The following is an 18,218-nucleotide window of genomic DNA, read 5'->3' as shown; positions in this document are numbered from 1 at the left end:
GGATGTGGGGGTGTGTGCTTAGGGGAGGAGGCGGTATGGAGGAAGGCCGAGGGGTGCTGGGGGGAAAGGAGGGCTGTTCCTGGGTTTCCTGTTTCCTTCTCCAGCCCCACAGAATGAGCTGTGGGTTCTTAGCTCTCCCACACCCTCCCCATTTCTCACTCTGGCCTCTATTGGGTGGAGATCCCTGCCCCCCATTACAAACTGCTCCTATGCCTCCATTCCCAGCTGGAGGAGACATTCTTGGGCTATCTCTGATTGAGTTAATGTGCTAAAAATAGATTGTAACTCTGGCTGCGGGAGGGTACTAGCCACCCCAAGTATGTGCCTGTGGTCTCAGACGGGTACATGCTTTGGGTGGTTAGCCCTTCCCACGGCTCACACTGGCACGGCTACGCTCTATATTTAATGAGCCAGCTCCATCAGAGCTAGTGTGAGTATGTCTCCACAAGCTGGTAACTGCACCTCCAACTCAAAGTGCAGACATACCCCGGGGTGGGGAGGGGATTGAGAGTGCATCCCTCTATGTGGCCTTTCCTTGCAACAAAGATAATCTGGTGTCAATAACAGTTGGGGACTTTCTTAGCCACTAAAGACATTCCTCTGGAATCAAATCATAGGGGCTGCATCTCACTGGCTTAAACTTTGTAAAATGGAACCCTTTTCCCATGGTGTGTTGCAGGAGGATCAGGGGATTTACCAGAGCAAAGTCCGGGATGTGATCAGTGACAATCAGTATCGTCTGATTGTCAGCATCAATGACCTGCGGCGGAAGAATGAGAAGAGAGCCAACCGGTAAGAGTGGCCTCTGAAGGAACTGGATAAGAGTGGTTAACAGGATACTTCCCATTCAGCTATTGCACAGCATGCAACCTTAATATATGGCACTATACCTATCTCGTAGAGCTGGAAGGGACCCCGAAAGGTCATTGAGTCCAGCCCCCTGCCTTCACTAGCAGGACCAAGTATTGATTTTGCCCCAGATCCCTAAGTGGCCCCCTCAAGGATTGAACTCACACCTTGGATTTAGCAGGCCAATGCTCAAACCACTGAGCTATCCCTCCCCCTATAAATCTTCTGAATGTCCTTAGGTTATGTGATGGCATGAGAGGAGAGCCATTACAGTTGTTGCCCTGTTGGCAAACTTTGTAGGTGGGCCAATGGGTTAAGCTATTACTTTCTCTCTAAAGCCCAGTCTGCACTAGAAAAAGTTTGTCTATGTGCTTATACCAGCAAACCCTCCTAATGTAGACGCAGCTTACACCAACATCTAAAGTGCTTTTGCGACTATACCTTATAGCGGGTCCCTGAGCAAAATATGTATCAGCCAAAGCACTTACAATAGGCCATATTAAAATGGTGCCCCCCCCCTTTTCCCCCCCACATGAATAGACTTCCGGGGGAAGAGGGGTTTAGTCTTTTTTTTTTTTTAACAGAAGATTACTACCGTGCATTAACCCTCTTGATGTAAAATCACAGGAGATGAGGCATAGGTAGCTTTTATTTTGATGTAGTTAGATGCTGTCAACACTATACTCCCCACCAGGGTTTGACCTTGGCTAGCTACATTGTGGTAGAAATTAGAGCCTTCACTCCAGTAGGATTTCATCACAAGAAAGCTAATGTGCTATAAAAATACACCTTTTTTGGGCAGTGAAGACAGATGCACCAGATCAGGAGTGGGGCAGCTTGGTGGAAACTTCCCCTGCTGAATCTGATGCCAGTGTTGTTCCTGTTTTGTCAATGAATGGGGGCCTTAACCAGATGCTGAGCATCAAAATCTTCTCATATCTAGGACACTTACGCAGGCGCCCTCTGGTTGCCCTAACAAATGCATTCAGGTTGACTGACTTGATATAGTACAATGTACACCTCTACCCCGATATAACGCTGTCCTCTGGAGCCAAAAAATCTTACTGCATTATAGGTGAAACTGCGTTATATCGAACTTGCTTTAATCCGCCGGAGCGTGCAGCCCCGCCCCCCCGGAGCACTGATTTACCGCATTGTATCCAAATTCGTGTTATATCGGGGTAGAGGTGTGTATGGACAGTCAGTGGAGTGAAGTGACTCTTCCTTAAATATTAACTTCTAAAATTAGTAATAAATGCAGAACTCTTTAAGATCACTCTGAATTCCTCCTGCCAATCAAAATATAATAAGGCATTTCAATACACTTGAGGCTTCCCTACCAATATTTATAGAGGCCTCATAGTTAAAGGTTGATTTTTTTTTTTTCTTCTCGTGAGGTTCAGGCCCATGAAATGCAAACTCTATTCTGTGTGTATTGGTTGGTGTGATTCTCCAGCTCATATTCTGCTGAGAATGTCACATCTGTTACTGGATGGTGCTGAAGGATGGAGTCTGCCTAGGCAGAGTCCAGTCTCCTATTCTAAAGGACATTCAATCTGTATGCAGTTCTAAACCTGGGACTTCCCTTCTCCACGTGTAGCATTCTAGCACCTATCCTATCTCATAGAGCTGGAAGGGACCCCGAAAGGTCATCGAGTCCAGCCCCCTGCCTTCACTAGCAGGACCAAGTGCTGATTTTGCCCCACATCCCTAAGTAGTCCCCTCAAGGATTGAACTCACAATCCTGGGTTTAGCAGGCCAATGCTCAAACCACTGAGCTATCCCTCCCCCCACATGTGCATTTCTGATAAGACAGCCTGGTCGCTGAGATGTTTGCAGAAAGTGAATATAGGGGATGGGAACACTTTCAAAAGCACCCAGGTAATTTAGGAATCTAATGGGGTTTAGGGCCAGACTTACACAAATATTTCAGCACCTACAGATAGGCACCTAGTGAGACTTTCAAAAGTTCCTTAGTCACTTTGGTTCCTAAATCCCATAGACTTGCAGTGGGTAGGGGGTTATGTGCCTAACCTACTTAGGGACTTCTTGACTGAAGTGAATTCTCATGTGGGTGGTGGGGAAACATCTGTTGGTGTCAAGGCACTAGGAATTGCCACTGTATGAAGGAAGGTTCTTCCTGCTGCGGATGTGCTGGCAAGGTCCACTCCTAGCAGCTGAACTGACCAGAGTCCTGCTGCCCTTTGCTCCAGGCTCCTGAGCAATGCCTTCGAGGAGCTGGTCGCCTTTCAGCGCGCCCTGAAGGACTTTGTTGCCTCCATCGACGCCACGTACGCTAAGCAGTATGAGGAGTTCTACATCGGGCTCGAGGGCAGCTTTGGTTCCAAACACGTGACGCCCCGGACGCTGACATCCTGTTTTCTGGGCTGCATGGTCTGCGTGGAGGGCATTGTCACAAAATGTGAGTACGGCATGGGGGGCTGAGATGTGCCCTATGAATGCACATGTGGGAACATGAGTGATGTCTATCTGCAGACACGAGAAGGGTGGGAAATGTCAGGGATGGTTAGGATGATCTAGAGTATAACTAGGCGTCATGGAGTGAAAGGTAGCTGAGAAGTTTAGGCTTGTTTTCAGGGAACCCGAGAGCTGTTATGCTGTGGGATGATCTCCCAGTGGAACAGGTAGAAACCCCATTGCTGGAGACATGGTGAACAGGAGTAGGCAAGGTCTACAAGGTTTTTTCCCTCCTAACTTTCCTCCCATCAAACAAATCTAAATGCAGGCTCTCTGGTACGTCCAAAGATCGTCCGCAGTGTCCATTACTGCGCTGCTACCAAGAAGACCATTGAACGCCGATACACGGACATGACGACTCTTGAAGCTTTTCCATCCAGCTCTGTCTACCCCACTAAGGTGAGCAAATGGAGGCAGCGTTAAATGTTCGCCAGAGGCCTGGGGAGGGAAGTGACTTGCCCAAGGCCATACAGTAGGCCAGTGGCAGAGCTGGGTATAGATTCCAGGTCTTCTGAGTCCCAGTCCAGTGGATCTCACTGCAGTCGTCTCATATAGCTATTGGGAGTGAGTTACCTCCCTCTGGCTTCATCTGTGGGGCATGCATGTTGATTAAACAGCAGTAATGTATAGGCTCTGCTGTGGCAGAGGTGCTGATGTATTTGGAGCCTCTCCTAGTGGCCAGTCGAATGCCCTCCCAAGAAACAGACATCAGCATCGGCTAACACCCGTTTCAGCCCTGAAGGCAGCAGCATAAAGGAGGCAGCTTATGAATTGTTTTGTAGTCTGTGCTGGATTTGATGGAGTTCAAACCTAGGCTCCTGGTCAGATGGAAGCATCTGTTAGTCAGACTGGATCGAGTGGTCTGTTAGGCAGAGTGATCACTCAGTCTTCGGAGAACATAGTGGGTAATTGGGCTGCCAGTGACCAAATAACACTCTTCTCACCTGAAGGTCTTGCTCATGTAACTTCTCTTGCACAGATGATCTGTGACTGCCTGTCTGGTGTAGCCAGCAGGCCTCTCCATGACTGCTTAGTACACGCTAGTGCTTGGGTAGGCCGAAGGGGCTCACGCTAGGTAGTACAGGCTGGGAGCTGGAGAGCCTGGGTGAGCCACAAGGTCTCTGTGTCTGGCAGCCTCCATAAAGAAGCCCCTTGCAGCACAGTCCTGTCTCACTGCTACCACAAGGGACACTCCAGCCTTCCTTCCCGCTGCCCTGTTTGGGTGACCCCATCTGCCCCCGGAGACTCCTTTGCCATGCTCCTGTGAATGAGGAGTCTCATTACTGTGTCACTCATCCAGGATGAAGAGAACAATCCCCTGGAGACTGAGTTTGGCCTCTCTGTCTACAAGGACCATCAAACCATCACCATCCAGGAGATGCCTGAGAAGGCCCCAGCTGGTCAGCTTCCTCGCTCTGTGGACATTGTTCTGGATGATGACCTGGTGGACAGGGTGAAGCCTGGGGACCGAATCCAGGTTGTTGGGACTTACCGCTGTCTGCCCGGGAAGAAGGGGGGCTACACGTCAGGGACATTCAGGTGAGGGACACAGTATAATCACCTTCCCTTCATATTGCTGCTTTCATCCTGAAAGATCCCAGAATGCTCTGTAGCTTTTATAGGAGGATCACTTCACTTGCCACTGAGATGCAGCCAGCTCTGGGGTGGGATGTAATAGCTGTTGAGCAGCAGCACGGTGTTGTAATTAGGCCAGAACACTGGGTCAAACACCCTGGATCTTTTGGAAGGTCCCATTCTCTCTCTCGTAACTATGGATGGCCAGGACCAAAAAAACGAGAGGGATGTGGTGCTGCAGACACAGATGAAGGGTAATGCAAGCCTTAAGAATGGTCTTATTGCTCAGTTAATTAAGCAGACACAATGGCATCAAGATACATCTTTTTCTGAGCTTTCCAGAGTCTCCAAGACTCAGCTTGAGGAGTTGACCCTTATGGAAGGACGCTGTGGGTGATTGCTGTAATCTGTAGGTCCTTAGATGGTTGGGCTGTCTGCCGGGTTTTTGTGTTCTAGACTTGACCAACCTCCCTTTCCTTTCCAGAACCATTTTGATCGCCTGCCATGTGAAGCAGATGAGCAAAGAAGTTCGGCCTCTCTACTCTGCCTCTGATGTAGCCAAGATCAAGAGATTTAGCAAAAGTCGCTCAAAGGTATTTAGCTTTATTTTCAAACACACCCCATAGAAAATTGTATATTAGAGATGGGAACTTGAACACTGGTCAGCTAACCCATCCCCACGGTGCAAGGCAGGATTGTCTGAATGTTTTCTAGTATTTTGTCCAGCTTTAAATGGCTCTAAAGATATAGCTTCCCCCACTTATCCTGTGCGGAGGTGGGGGCTCTTACTCGGTCGTCCCAGTATCATTTGCTTAGTTTCTTCTCATCACTTAGGCCCAGCATAAACAATTCCCTTGCTTCATGTTGATGCTCTTCAGATACTAGTTCAGCATCCATCTGACCAGACATCTCTCTTGTGCGTGCGCTGATCAAACTAGAATCCAGTCATGTCTGCTCTTCGCAGAAGTCTTAGGTTTTCTCACCCTCAGACCCTCCCCTTCTTCTTAGCTGATCAAAGCTTGAGCATTGCCAAGACCCAAAGGATACAAAGTCAAATCCTGCACTTACCTATGAGAGAAACAAATCAGCCCTAATCCATACCCCTCCTCCCTTACTGCAGTACCTGCAGGTCTTTTCTTAACCAGAGAGTGCCCTCAGACAGACCTCCCCTTCAGAACCATGTCCTGGAGAGATTTCCCAGTCTGCCTTCCTCTTAAAGGGATCGCTGCTTTACCATGAGGGAGAGAACTTGAGCAATGGGCAGGAATGTTAAAGGAAGCTCAGAATCTTTTTCTCTTGTAAATAACATCGATGTACGGTCTGGCCCAATATTAACAAAAAAGAAAAAAACTCCTTTTTTTGTCTCGCAGAGGCACACCCAGGTTAAAATCACATTGTAAAAATTCTTCCCCTTAGGTCACTGCTGAAGGGATTTAAAACACCCTTTTTAAACTCTCAGTTGCTGTTTACTTTTTTTTCTCAGCTGGTTGAGGTACAGTGGACTAGTCAAATCAGTGTCTCCCTTTCTAGTTCTCCTGACCTAGCCCTGTGCTGTCGGGGGCTCCTGTCCTGCAGGGGAATGTGCCTGACGTGTAACAGTTGCCAATGAAAAGCCCCTTCCTTTCCTGTTGATTTTAAGCCCACTCGTTAGACTAGCAAAGCCTGAACTACCTGATCGTGTCCCTTTAAGGGGAAGCCATTCTTGTTGGTTGGTTGGATTTTTTTATGTGATGCACCTCATTTCCTCTGCCTTAGGATGTCTTTGACCAGCTGTCGAGGTCTCTGGCCCCCAGTATCCACGGGCATGAGTATATCAAGAAGGCGATTCTCTGCATGCTGCTCGGAGGGGTGGAGAAGGTCCTGGAGAATGGGAGTCGCATCCGAGGAGACATCAACATCCTGCTGATAGGTAGGGCGGAGGGGAGTGGCATTGGGATGCTGCTATGATGGGAGGGCAAAGCCTGTGTGATGGGATGCTTCATAATCGCTTGGACTCATCCTTCCAGGAGACCCTTCGGTCGCCAAGTCTCAGCTGCTGCGTTATGTGCTCTCCACAGCCCCCCGGGCCATCCCGACCACCGGCAGGGGCTCCTCCGGGGTTGGTCTGACTGCTGCCGTCACCACGGACCAAGAAACCGGTAAGGTTATCGTTGAAGCGCTCTGCTGGCAGAGGATGCTGGGAGGAAGGAAGAAAAGGGAATGGCTCTGTAAGATGTGAGGCTGCTGTAACATCTGTCAGCCATCACAGAACCATTAGTTGCTCTTGCTGGAAGCTTTTACATGATGGGAACCTCTTCTCCGATGCCAGAGCATTATTGGTGGATGTCTGCTGGGTTGCAGCTTCTTGCATCTTCTCATGCTGCATGTCTCTGAGCAGCGCCTGCCCGGGCAGCTAGGTAGATGGCTCTCAGCTCTCCCATATCCTGTGTGGGATCCCAGTAGGCAGTAGGAGCTGGTTGTGCCATGTCCCTAAATCACTGCACAGATGCTCTTGGTCTTCCTGCTGCTGGAAATATCTGAGAGAGAACTAATGGTACTTAAAAAGAACAGGAGTACTTGTGGCACCTTAGAGACTAACAAATTTATTTGAGCATAAGCTTTCGTGGGATACAGCCCACTTCATCGGATGCATAGAATGGAACATATAGTAAGGAGCTATATATCTCCTTACTATATGTATAGTGTATACTATATGTATACACACATACAGAGTTCTTTGAATAGGATCTGGTTACTTTCCACCCAAGGTACCACCCCACACCCTGGTCCTGCCATCCCTGTCTATCTTAAAGATCTATCTCACTTGACTTTCCCTACATTATCCCCACCACTCTCCTTTCCGCTGCGGAGAGCTGTCTCTGAAGCCAGGATTTCACGTACTCCTTAGGCACCTGAGTTTTGTGGATTTGAACCCCAGATGCCGGGGACCTGTCAGATCTCTGAATTTCAGAGGGAAGGGGAGGGCTTGGGGATGATGGCCCGTACATAACCCTGGACTGCTCCCCACTCCACCCCCCAGGTGAACGCCGCTTGGAAGCGGGAGCCATGGTCCTGGCTGACCGGGGCGTGGTCTGCATTGATGAGTTTGACAAGATGTCTGACATCGACCGCACGGCCATCCATGAGGTGATGGAGCAGGGCCGCGTGACCATTGCCAAGGCAGGCATCCATGCCAGGCTCAATGCCCGCTGCAGCGTGCTGGCTGCAGCCAATCCTGTCTACGGCAGGGTGAGTTGGGGCGAGCGCTGGGAGGGGGGCGAGGGCTCTCTCGGATCAGCTCTTCTCCTAGTAGCTACTGAGACCTGGAGGTGACCCGAACCACCTTCCAGGAGAGGATCATCTGATGGACGTTAAAAACCCTTGATTCAAATAACAGGGTCCTGTGTAGGTCTCCGTGCAGCTGTGGATGCCAAAAGCATATCCTAATGTCCACACTGGGCCCAGACTCTGTCTTCACATCCCGTGCACTCCCATCTTGAAATCAATGAGCTGGCGATGCAACGTGGCCTCTAGCCCGTTCTCTGGAGCTCAGCCCAAGAGCTGTTAAACTGAGCAATTAAAGCAACACGTGGTTTTCAGCTCTGATCTGGAAAGCGCCTGTCTTGATGTCAACTCTGGGGGAGGCAGAGTGTAAAATGTACTAGTTCCCTTTGTAAATGGGGCAACAATGCACGGTGGGGCGGGGTGTTGCTGCTGGGTTTGGTTTCCTGGGGCAGTGTTCAGACCAGGATGGTGTGTTAGCACCTTCGTTCTTAAATCCTGTGATGGAGGGTTCGCCCAGCCCCTTGAAAAGCCACGATGTCCCAGCATTTCTGATAGTTTCAGGGTCTCCTATAACTCATCTCCTTGCTCTTTGCAGTATGATCAGTACAAAACTCCCATGGAGAACATCGGCCTTCAAGACTCCTTGCTTTCCCGATTCGATCTGCTCTTCATCGTCTTGGATCAGATGGACCCAGAGCATGACAGGGAGATCTCAGACCACGTCCTGCGAATGCACCGGTACCGAGGACCTGGCGAGCAGGATGGGGATGGTGAGTTCAGTCTTCTCTCTTCCCCCAACCCCCTTTCACCCTGACTCCCCAATCCTTTGTGAAAACATTGCTCAATGTGCAGTGGCAGTCAGAAAAGCTAACAATATCACGAATCATTAGGAAAGGGATAGATAATAAGACAGAAAATCATAATGCCACTACATAAATCCGTGGTATGGCCACGCCTTGAATACTGTGTGCAGTTCTGGTCACTCCAGCTCAAAAAAGATATATTAGAATTGGAGAAAGTACAGAGACAGGCAGCAAAAATGATTAGGGGTATGGAACAGCTTCCGGATGAGGAGAGGTTAAAAAGACTGGGATTTTTCAGCTTAGAAAAGAGACAACTAAGGGGTGATATGATAGAGGTGTATAAAATCATGACTGATGTGAAGAAAATGAATAAGGAAGTGTTGTTTATCCTTTCACATAACACAGGAACCAATGGTCACCCAATACAATTATTAGGCAGCAGGTTTAAAACAAACACAAGGAAGTATTTTTTTTCACACAACGCACAGTCAGCCTGCAGAACTCATTGCCAGGGGATGCTGTGAAGGCCAAAAGTATAACTGGGTTCAAAAAAGAGTTGGATATGTTCATGGAGGATAGGTCCATCCCTGGTTATTAGCCAAGAAGGTCAGGGATGCAACCTCATGCTGAGTGTCCCTAGTCCTCTGACGGCCAGAAGCTGGGACTTGACAACAGGGGATGGATCACTTGATAACTGCCCTGTTCTGTTCATTCCCTGTGAAGCATCTGGCATTGGCCACTGTCAGAAGACAGGATACTGGGCCAGATGGACCTTTGGTCTGACCCAGTCCTACTGACAGTGTTTCTTCTCCCTTGCCCAAGACCTTGGGATTCCTCCACCCCATCCCATCCACAAATTCCTCCAGGCTTCATGTTGCATCAGCCATTTGGGGACCCATGGTCAGTCGGTCGGAAGCTTCTCTTCATTTCTGTGCCCTGAGGGGCTGGATTCTGATCTCCCACATTGCAGTGCATTGGCCATTAAGCAGTCTAGCTCTCGCCCTCCAGTAACTTGCTGCATGTCTGGTTATCTGAACAGTCATGGCAAGTGTGGTGGAAGAGAGCCAGCAGCAGAATAAACAGCAGGCTGGGCTACCAGGAATGGCTGAGGTGTTTGACTCGGGCAGAGGCATACTAATCTCAAGGGCTTTCCTGCATTGTTCTGTGTCTTGGTTGATTTGGTGACAGGGTGAGCTCAGCTGAGTGATACACACAACTCCTGGGGGCTTCCCCTTTCCCAGAGTCTTAAATGAGAGGAAAATCCTATTAGATCTAGTCCATCCCCGGGGTAGGACCAGTGCAAGACTGTTGCCTGCAGCACATTCTCCACTAGCTTGTCCTGTCCAGTTGGGCGTTTCCTCCGCTCCCCCTGGAAGATACTCAGATCTCGCAGGAAATCAGCTTTCCCTGATATTTGGTCTAGTTTCCTTTGTTCAGTCGCATCCCGTTTTGCCTACTTACACACGCCCCGTTACCACCCTAAACCTTGGCTCTCTCGCCTCGGTGCCGGCCAGCTGTAGAGGTTTCTGGGGTGATATCATAGAAGCATAGAATATCAGGGTTGGAAGGGACCTCAGGAGGTCATCTAGTCCACCCCCCTGTTCAAAGCAGGACCAATTCCCAACTAAATATCTGTGGCTTAGCCAAACTACGTACTAGCCTCTCAAGGGTTTGGGCCTGGATGGTGTGTAAATGCTGCTCTCCTAATGTGTCTCCCAGCCATGCCCCTGGGCAGCGCAATAGAGATCCTGGCTACGGATGATCCTAATGTGGTGCAGGAGGAGGACCAGGAGCTACAAGTGTATGAGAAACACGACAACCTTCTGCATGGCCCCAAGAGGCACAAGTGAGTGTGTCCCTGTCGGCCCCATCCCTGTAGCGATTCAGTCGTGAGCAGGCTGCCATGTTGCTCTCATTGCAGAGGCCTGAGCCTGGGGCCTGCCACTCTGCTCCTGGTTTTTATCTTCGAGGAGGTTCACGGTACGACTGGTTGTAAACTGCTGAGGCTTCGGCACGACCATCTAAGCTTCTTTGTGGGCTTGCCAAGGGAGTGGGAGAAACGTCGCCTGCAGCAGCAGTACCTTGCCTTTATATAGTGCCGTTTGTGCGGAAGGATCACTAGCCCACTACTGACAGGTGTCCAGCCCTGGGGTGGAACACGGCAGCCGTTCTGCACCTGGCCCATACCACAAATCTGTAAAAGGATCATGGAGAACATTGTATGTGGCTGAGCATCTCATGCATGTGTACATTCTACATTCAACCCTGAGTGTTCCTGTTTTGTGTGTTGCTCGTATTGGGGGGGGAGGGGGGAGAGCTGCCTTTTGGAAGGGAGCGGCACGGTAACAATGGCGTCTCCTGGTCCCGTTCCATAACTTGTGTATATGTTTGTGTGTCTCTGCCAGAGAGAAGATAGTTAGCATGGAGTTCATGAGAAAATACATCCACGTGGCCAAAATCATCAAGCCGGTGTTGACCCAAGAGTCAGCGAATTACATAGCAGAGGAGTACTCCCGCCTCCGCAGCCAGGACCAGATGAGCTCCGACATCGCCAGGGTGAGCAAATCTTTCCGGGGTCGGGGAGGCGGGAGCAGACAAGGAAAGAGACCAGAATGGGTCAACTCCATCCTTTTCCCATGGGCCAAGGAAACAGTCACTCATCCAGCCCTGAGATGTTCTCTCTGTGAGACGTCCACTGAGGGGGTGATGCTCCAGAGAGGTGAACTCCTCTCATTCTCCCAGGCTTTTGCTAATAATTCTCTGGGGGGGAAAATGTCGGCCTATTTCCCGTGCCCCAAAGTTGGCTTTCAAGCAGTATCTCTTCCCTTGATTTGCAGTCTGGAGCCTGCTAGTGGCTTCCAGAGCAGCACATTTCCGATGCTGATTCCCCGAGATGGGGGTGGGGGCAGAGGAGGAAATCGTATGCACTTAGTTTTACATGGTCCTTTCTCCAAAGATGCATGTTGAGCCTCAGGCGAAGGCTCACTCTGGCCTAGTACGCTGGGATGCTATGGATCACGTGAGGCTATAGCCCACAGCATACCATATCCATACTATTCCTGTTCCATGACTGGCACTGTCCCTGAACTCTTTGAGGGGCATGTCTTCCATAGGCTTCCTTTGCATCCTAAGACATATGTAGACTTCAGCAAAGATGCCCGTGACCAAGGCTTTGGGGGTGTGACCTTGCTTGATCTGTGCTGGGACTCTGCCTGCAGCTGTCCAGCCTGGACCTTAATAAATGTGTGGGCATTGCCGCAACATGGAGCCATTGTCTGATCCCTCAGTCGCTGGACTGTCTTCTGCTCTCCCCTCCCAGACCTCCCCTGTCACGGCCCGTACGCTGGAGACGCTGATCAGACTTTCCACGGCCCACGCAAAAGCCAGGATGAACAAAACAATCGACCTGCAGGACGCGGAAGCTGCTGTAGAGCTGGTGCAGTTCGCCTACTTCAAAAAGGTGAGAGTGTAGCCAGGGGGCCTGCAGGTAGTGGGAACCATCCAGGGCTCCGGGTGCCAAAGGGTTAAATTAAAGAGGCAAACCCCCTGTTGGAACTTCCAGGATCTGGCTCTCAGCTGTGGAGCTGGCTGTTGCTGGAGTCCAGGCTGAGTGCTGGGGCTTGGCAGCTGCAGCGCAGGGTAGGAGCCTCCCTGCTGCAAGCCACCTTCCAAGACACCAGCTGTGATAGGCTCCTCGCTGCGTGATCTAGGAAGCAAGCAACTGCGGTTGCTCTTGGCAGTCTTAGTCTGGGAGGGATTTGGAGCTTTGCTCTTTTTCGTGGCAAGTTGACTTAATCCTGTGTCATGGTGCTTGGAGACTGCAGCAGGAGGTTCCATAGGAGTAAGTATTGTAGTCATTTTGGAATACTGGGTGTCAGGACTCCTGGGTTCTATTTCCGGTTATGCTGCTGACTGTGGGCAGCTGAATCCACCTCTGTGCATGTTTCCCTGTGTGAAACGGGCATGATGAGCTACATCTTGGGGTGCTGAGGCTTAATTAAGATACACAACACTCTGAGATCTCCACTGCGCCGTAAAATACCTTCTGTTCCCAGACCACTGCTGTGACTTCTCTGTTGGAGACTCAGCATGTATCAAATGCCTGAGGGGTTGACTCTCCCGTTAATCTGCTTGGCTTGGGTTGTTTGGCTCCCTTTTGCAGGTGCTGGAGAAAGAAAAGAAACGCAAGAAGCAGGCGGAGGATGATACAGAGACTGAAGAGGAAGAGGAACCAGAGGGTGGCGAGAGAAGGAAAAAGAGGTGTGTAGGGGAGGGCTGGAGATGCATGTTGGGAGGGAGCACTAGCTGGGACTGGCGAAACCAACTGGGTGGGAGAGACTGTGAAATTGACCAGCCGCATCTGTGTGCAGAAACAACCCCAGGAATGGATTTTCTTGGAGAGGTCAGACTGCATTTAACAAAGCTAACTCCCTAGAGGCTGTTGGCTAGAGGGTATTTCACCAGCTGGCTCTAGGCTTGGAACCTCTGTCTGGGACTTGGGGGCAGAGGGGAAAGCTTTAGAAAATGTCATGTCTTTTGGGGGGGTGGAAATCTGAATCTTTTTATAAACTTCCAAATGCTTTGGCCAGCCTCAGGGCTGCTCCTTGTTTGTTACCAGAACCAGCCCAGGTGTCTTCAGTGTTTGAAGAGATGCACTGAGTTCACCAGCAATCTGCAGGTGGCCTAGCTATATCCCCACCACATGGTTAGAGGTGTGAAGTGCCTCCCTTGTGGCATTGGAGGCTGTTGCCTAGAGTGGTGAGGAGTGGCAGTAACCTTCTGTTGCTCTGCAGGAGGAAGAAGGCACGCCCTGGGGATCAGGAAGCCAAGGAGGGGGAGTCTTATGACCCCTATGACTTCAGTGACACAGAAGAGGAAATGCCGGAAGGTGAGTGGCTTTCTTTCCCTCTCTTCCTGGATCCTGTGTGCACAAGGGACTGTATGTTGCTGTCTCCTGCCTGATGCCGATGGAGAAGGGCATTGGTGCTGGACTTGGGCATGCCATGGAAGAGTCCCCTGGATGGCATGCTGTATTTCAAGCTGCCCGCAGACACAGCTTTCTGGGCAACAAATGAACTGAGCTTCTCTCACACACTGAAAGGTGGGAGCGAGACACCTTGGGTGATCAGCTCCAACCCCTGGGGCCAGTGCAGGATTGTTTCCTACAGCCTCTGTCCAGTTGTTGTAGAAAGTGGGCTTCCACCACTTTGCTTGGGAGACTGGTCCAGAATATAGCAGCCCTTGCTGTTAGCAAAAGTTTACTGTTGTCAGTACACGTTGATGTTGCACTCTAAATTCACGCTGTGCTTTACAAGGGCCCACTGTCAAGGGGCTGTTGTTTTTAGGCACTGTCCAACCATGGATGAAGACCCTGTTCCCATCTCAAAGAGTGTGCATAGGGCAAGTCTTCCTGGGAAGGAGATCTCTTGGGCTGTGGAACAGTTTCTTGGCCATGATGGGCACCTGAGTGCTAGAGACCTCTGAAATCCAAACCGAGTACCAGGGTGGTATGCCATAGGGAGCAATGCTGTGTCATCATCATATTCCCATTTCCCCAAACGTCTGAATGTAACCACTACAGAAATCAGATACGGCTATGGATATCACCAGTGTGTACCAACGGCATTATTCCTTGCATGGGTTTTGTGAGAGAGTGGCTATTAATTACTATAGTAGCATCCCAGGGCCCCATTCAGGGTCCCGTTGTGCTAGACACTGAATTAACAGCAAGACTAATTAGCCACTGTAAAACTACATGGAAGGAATAATATCCTTGCTCTGGAAAGAAGTTAGCAGCAGCCACGCTCTACAAGATGCTGTACAGATCCAGGCTAAAAGATGGAAGTAATCTCCTGGTTGCTGCAGCATATGCTACTATATCTTGTGTGCACACAGGCGTTGGGGGGATGACGTGTAGCTCTCAGTTGCCAGCTGTCTCATCTTCGCTTTCTGCTTCCAGTCCAGGCACATACCCCAAAGACCCCTGAACCTGCAGAGACTGGAGGGAGCAAAAAGACCGAGTTGGCTGACTCAAGGTGAGTGGTGGGCTAAAGAAGCCATGGGGAGTTATGTCATTGGATCTCAAAGGGGTCAGCTCTGTGGCTTAGCATCAAATAAACTCTTATCCAGAAACCAAGATGGAAATCCTGGGGGATTCACCACTCTTCCTTTTAAATAAAATACTGATGGTCACAAAACAGGTGCAGTCCGATCAGGCGCAGTGTGAGTTGACCCACCGTGTGTGGCCTCCTCTCCCTGCTTGGGGGGGAAAAGGAGGTATAGTTCAGACCTTCCCCTTCCTGCTGAGTGTGTATAGAAAGGCTGCCTTTGATGCGGATACTTAACTAGCCCCCTGAATCACTTCAGATAGGCATCTGGATGGTAGCAACTCCTGGTCATTACTGGCTTGGGTGGATTTGAGCCAGCCCCCTGTAGGATAACAGGTTCTTTGCCCAGCTAGCAATATATTGAGTCTTTTCTGGGGGGGCGGGTAGGGTAGGGGCTTACATTGCAGACAGAAATTAGGATAATGTACTCCATCTTCATGGGATTTAACTCCAGCTGGGGGAGCAGACTGGGTGTTGGAAGACTTCCATCCCTTAGAGTAAGAGAATAAGGAGACAAGCTCTGGACTTGCAAGTCTCACCTGAGCCTGTGGTTCCAAGTGCCAGGGAACTGCGTGCGCTCCAGTGGTATCTTGCGCTCAGATACACCCAGAGTGCAGTGCTTTTTCTGGGCACTAAGTCTGCCTGAGGTGGAAGTTAATTACTATATTATGCATCCATAGCCCCATCTTTGCTTAAATCTCCTTAAGCCTTATAAACTCGGGCGAGAGCAGTATTTGAATGGGAAACCTCTGGTGAATTCCCAGGAAGTGGTATGGGTGACCCAGTTAGCACCTCTGATTAAGTGCCAAGCCCTTGCCCCACATGGTGCTAAGCGGGGGGGACTGTGTTGTTTGAGGTGCTTGCTGCCACTTAGGGCAGATGTAAGGGTCACATGGCACTCTTTGTGACAGTTCAGTGTCTGTAACCCCTGTGTTCTCAGGTCTCCAGCCATCCCGTGTCTCTGGGCAGGGTCCCACGTCCCACTCCCTTCTAACTGGTGGTTGTAAGGCAGCCCAGCTTCTTGCCTTACACTGTGATAGCTCCAGCCAGACAGTCTGCCTTAAGGCCAGCACCTGGGCTTTGCATTGTCGCCAAAGACTGTTACAGGTCACGACACAGCTCTTCGAAAGCAAAGTACTTTTATTCTTTGAGTAAAAGCATTACAGAGAAAACATATCGAATGACAGGTTGTACGTGCTTACTAACCCTGTCAGAATTCACCTGTCTCCCACGTGGGGAGTCTGATAGGCCAACGTCCTTTCCAACCCTTCCATGAGAGTTGTCGCTGTCTGTTTGCTGAAGCCTTGGGTCTGTTTATGTATCCCATGTTCATTCTTTCTTGCTTGGGCTTTGGCAAACCCAGTTTGAACCAAACCACTCCAGAAGAGGGTCCTTCTCTGGGGAAGTTTTACAGTCTTAGTGACTTGCCTTAATCACCCCACTGTTTTTAGTTCTTGGTGGAGCTGTGGTGACCTTTCCCCCGTGGAGTAGAACACAATCCTGCATAAACCATTCATACATTTAATATGGCATGGGGTTGTAATAGCTGTTTCAAGATTTAGGGGACTTTAACTCCTATGAGCTGACCAGATTCCGAATTGGGTAAAATACCACCTGCAGTTCAATTGGAGTATTATTTGCTTCCTGTCCTGAACAGCATTTCCGGGTCGGGTGCAGGAATTCTATCTAGTTTGTAAAGCACTTTGGAATTCTGCTGCTTGGAAGACACTCTGTCAGATAGCAGTTACCATTGACCCTGACTCACGTGGCTGGCAGGTAAGGCACTAAGGTGATAAGCCCCCTTAAAAATTCCCAAGATAGGTTGCAGGTGCTAGAGTCCTCAATCTTTGGTCTCGTGCTGGGAGCTGTGACTCACTCTCTGGGGAAGAACTAATGGCTGGGAATGAAGAATGATCTGAGTCTAGCTTCTGGTTCTAATTGCCTTTCCTCCTGCTTGGCTAGGCTGAAAGCTTTCAAGGCTGGCCTCCTGGAGGTGTTCAGAGCTGCCCATGCACAGTCTGTGGGTCTGAAGAGCCTGATGGAGTCCATCAACCAGGACAACGCTGACCCCTTCTCGGCAGCTGAGGTCAAGGTGGCATTGGAGCGCATGCAAGACGATAATCAGATCATGATGTCTGATGACATTATCTTCTTAATCTGAGTTTCGGGGTGGGAGATGCCAAATTCTTATGAATTGGCATTGGAAACTCTTCTCCTCTGAGTCCTCAGACCCATCCTGAATGCTTTACTTGGCAGAACTGAACTTTCTGCCACTTGTAGCCCAAGCTGGAATTGGCGAACTCTGCAGCTGTAGCTCTGTACTGCCTCATGGAGCTTGAGAAGGAATAAAGAAGCTGGTTCTTGAAGGCCTGGGGATCCAAAGTCTGTTTTGGTTAGTTTGATTCCAAAACCATTGGAATGTTTTTGTTTTTATGAGTAGCAAAAAGCCCTTACGTACAAATTACTTGTCTTCTAAATGTGCTTTAGGTGAGCCTCAGCTGTATGCAACTGCTAACGAGCTTCATTCAGGACACAATAGTTGAGATTGATTTGGGATTTTTATCTCCGTGTGGAGAGTTCAGGATACAAGTTCTTGCTATACACTTTCACGTAGTACAGATTTCTCATTCCGAAGTGGTCCTTTTAAACCCCACTTCCATTTTTTTAAATGTCTGCCTAAAGTGTTACTTTTACTTTTTACAGTGGCAATGCACAAATTCACCATTTGGTGGCGACAGTTTTATAAATTCTCATACTTTACAGTTTTGAAATGGGATATTAATATGCACTTAGGAAAATGACCGTCAAAATGACATTGGGTTTCATAATCTCTGAGCAGATTCAGGTCTTGAATCACTAGTTTACGAGTCAAGATAAATTGTCCTTTTCCCTGAATACTTATGCTGCAAACTCAACCTGAACTGTGATATTTGGACCATTTTGAACAACGATTCTGCAATTGGATCTTAATTGACACTCCCAGGAGTAGGCAGGTTTGACTTGGCAGATGTGATTCAAAGGCTCTTCCTGCTGTGCAATGTTAGACTTGGTAGTAGGTGAGAGAAGCCAAGGATGAATGAATCTCTCAGCCCTATCTGGAATTTCAAAGCCAGATTGGTGACAGGGTTTGGAAAGGTTACCA

The 18,218-nt window shown here is 49.5% G+C and overlaps 1 protein-coding gene across 1 annotated transcript in view; it reads left to right on the top strand.

The window, feature by feature from the left end:
- MCM3 (minichromosome maintenance complex component 3) overlaps positions 1–17,903 on the top strand; it is a gene marked incomplete at its 5' end in the record, with an annotated part of 18,647 nt that extends 744 nt beyond the window's left edge. The window contains 16 exons of the mRNA XM_024205456.2: positions 680–792; positions 3,063–3,271; positions 3,596–3,726; positions 4,628–4,866; positions 5,387–5,495; positions 6,658–6,811; positions 6,909–7,040; positions 7,922–8,130; positions 8,762–8,936; positions 10,689–10,815; positions 11,375–11,525; positions 12,289–12,429; positions 13,132–13,229; positions 13,763–13,857; positions 14,929–15,004; positions 17,039–17,903. Of these exons, the coding sequence (XP_024061224.1) occupies positions 680–792; positions 3,063–3,271; positions 3,596–3,726; positions 4,628–4,866; positions 5,387–5,495; positions 6,658–6,811; positions 6,909–7,040; positions 7,922–8,130; positions 8,762–8,936; positions 10,689–10,815; positions 11,375–11,525; positions 12,289–12,429; positions 13,132–13,229; positions 13,763–13,857; positions 14,929–15,004; positions 17,039–17,237 (2,358 nt within the window). The remainder of the gene's footprint in view (positions 1–679; positions 793–3,062; positions 3,272–3,595; positions 3,727–4,627; positions 4,867–5,386; positions 5,496–6,657; positions 6,812–6,908; positions 7,041–7,921; positions 8,131–8,761; positions 8,937–10,688; positions 10,816–11,374; positions 11,526–12,288; positions 12,430–13,131; positions 13,230–13,762; positions 13,858–14,928; positions 15,005–17,038) is intronic.
- Between the last annotated feature and the right edge of the window lie 315 nt (positions 17,904–18,218).

This window comes from Terrapene carolina, unplaced genomic scaffold, assembly GCF_002925995.2.
Source record: "Terrapene carolina triunguis isolate 2854851 unplaced genomic scaffold, T_m_triunguis-2.0 Scaffold42, whole genome shotgun sequence".
NCBI classification, from domain to species: Eukaryota; Metazoa; Chordata; order Testudines; family Emydidae; genus Terrapene; species Terrapene triunguis.
The sequence above is the reverse complement of the archived record's forward strand: the minus strand, read 5'-3'. Positions and strand labels throughout refer to the sequence as shown.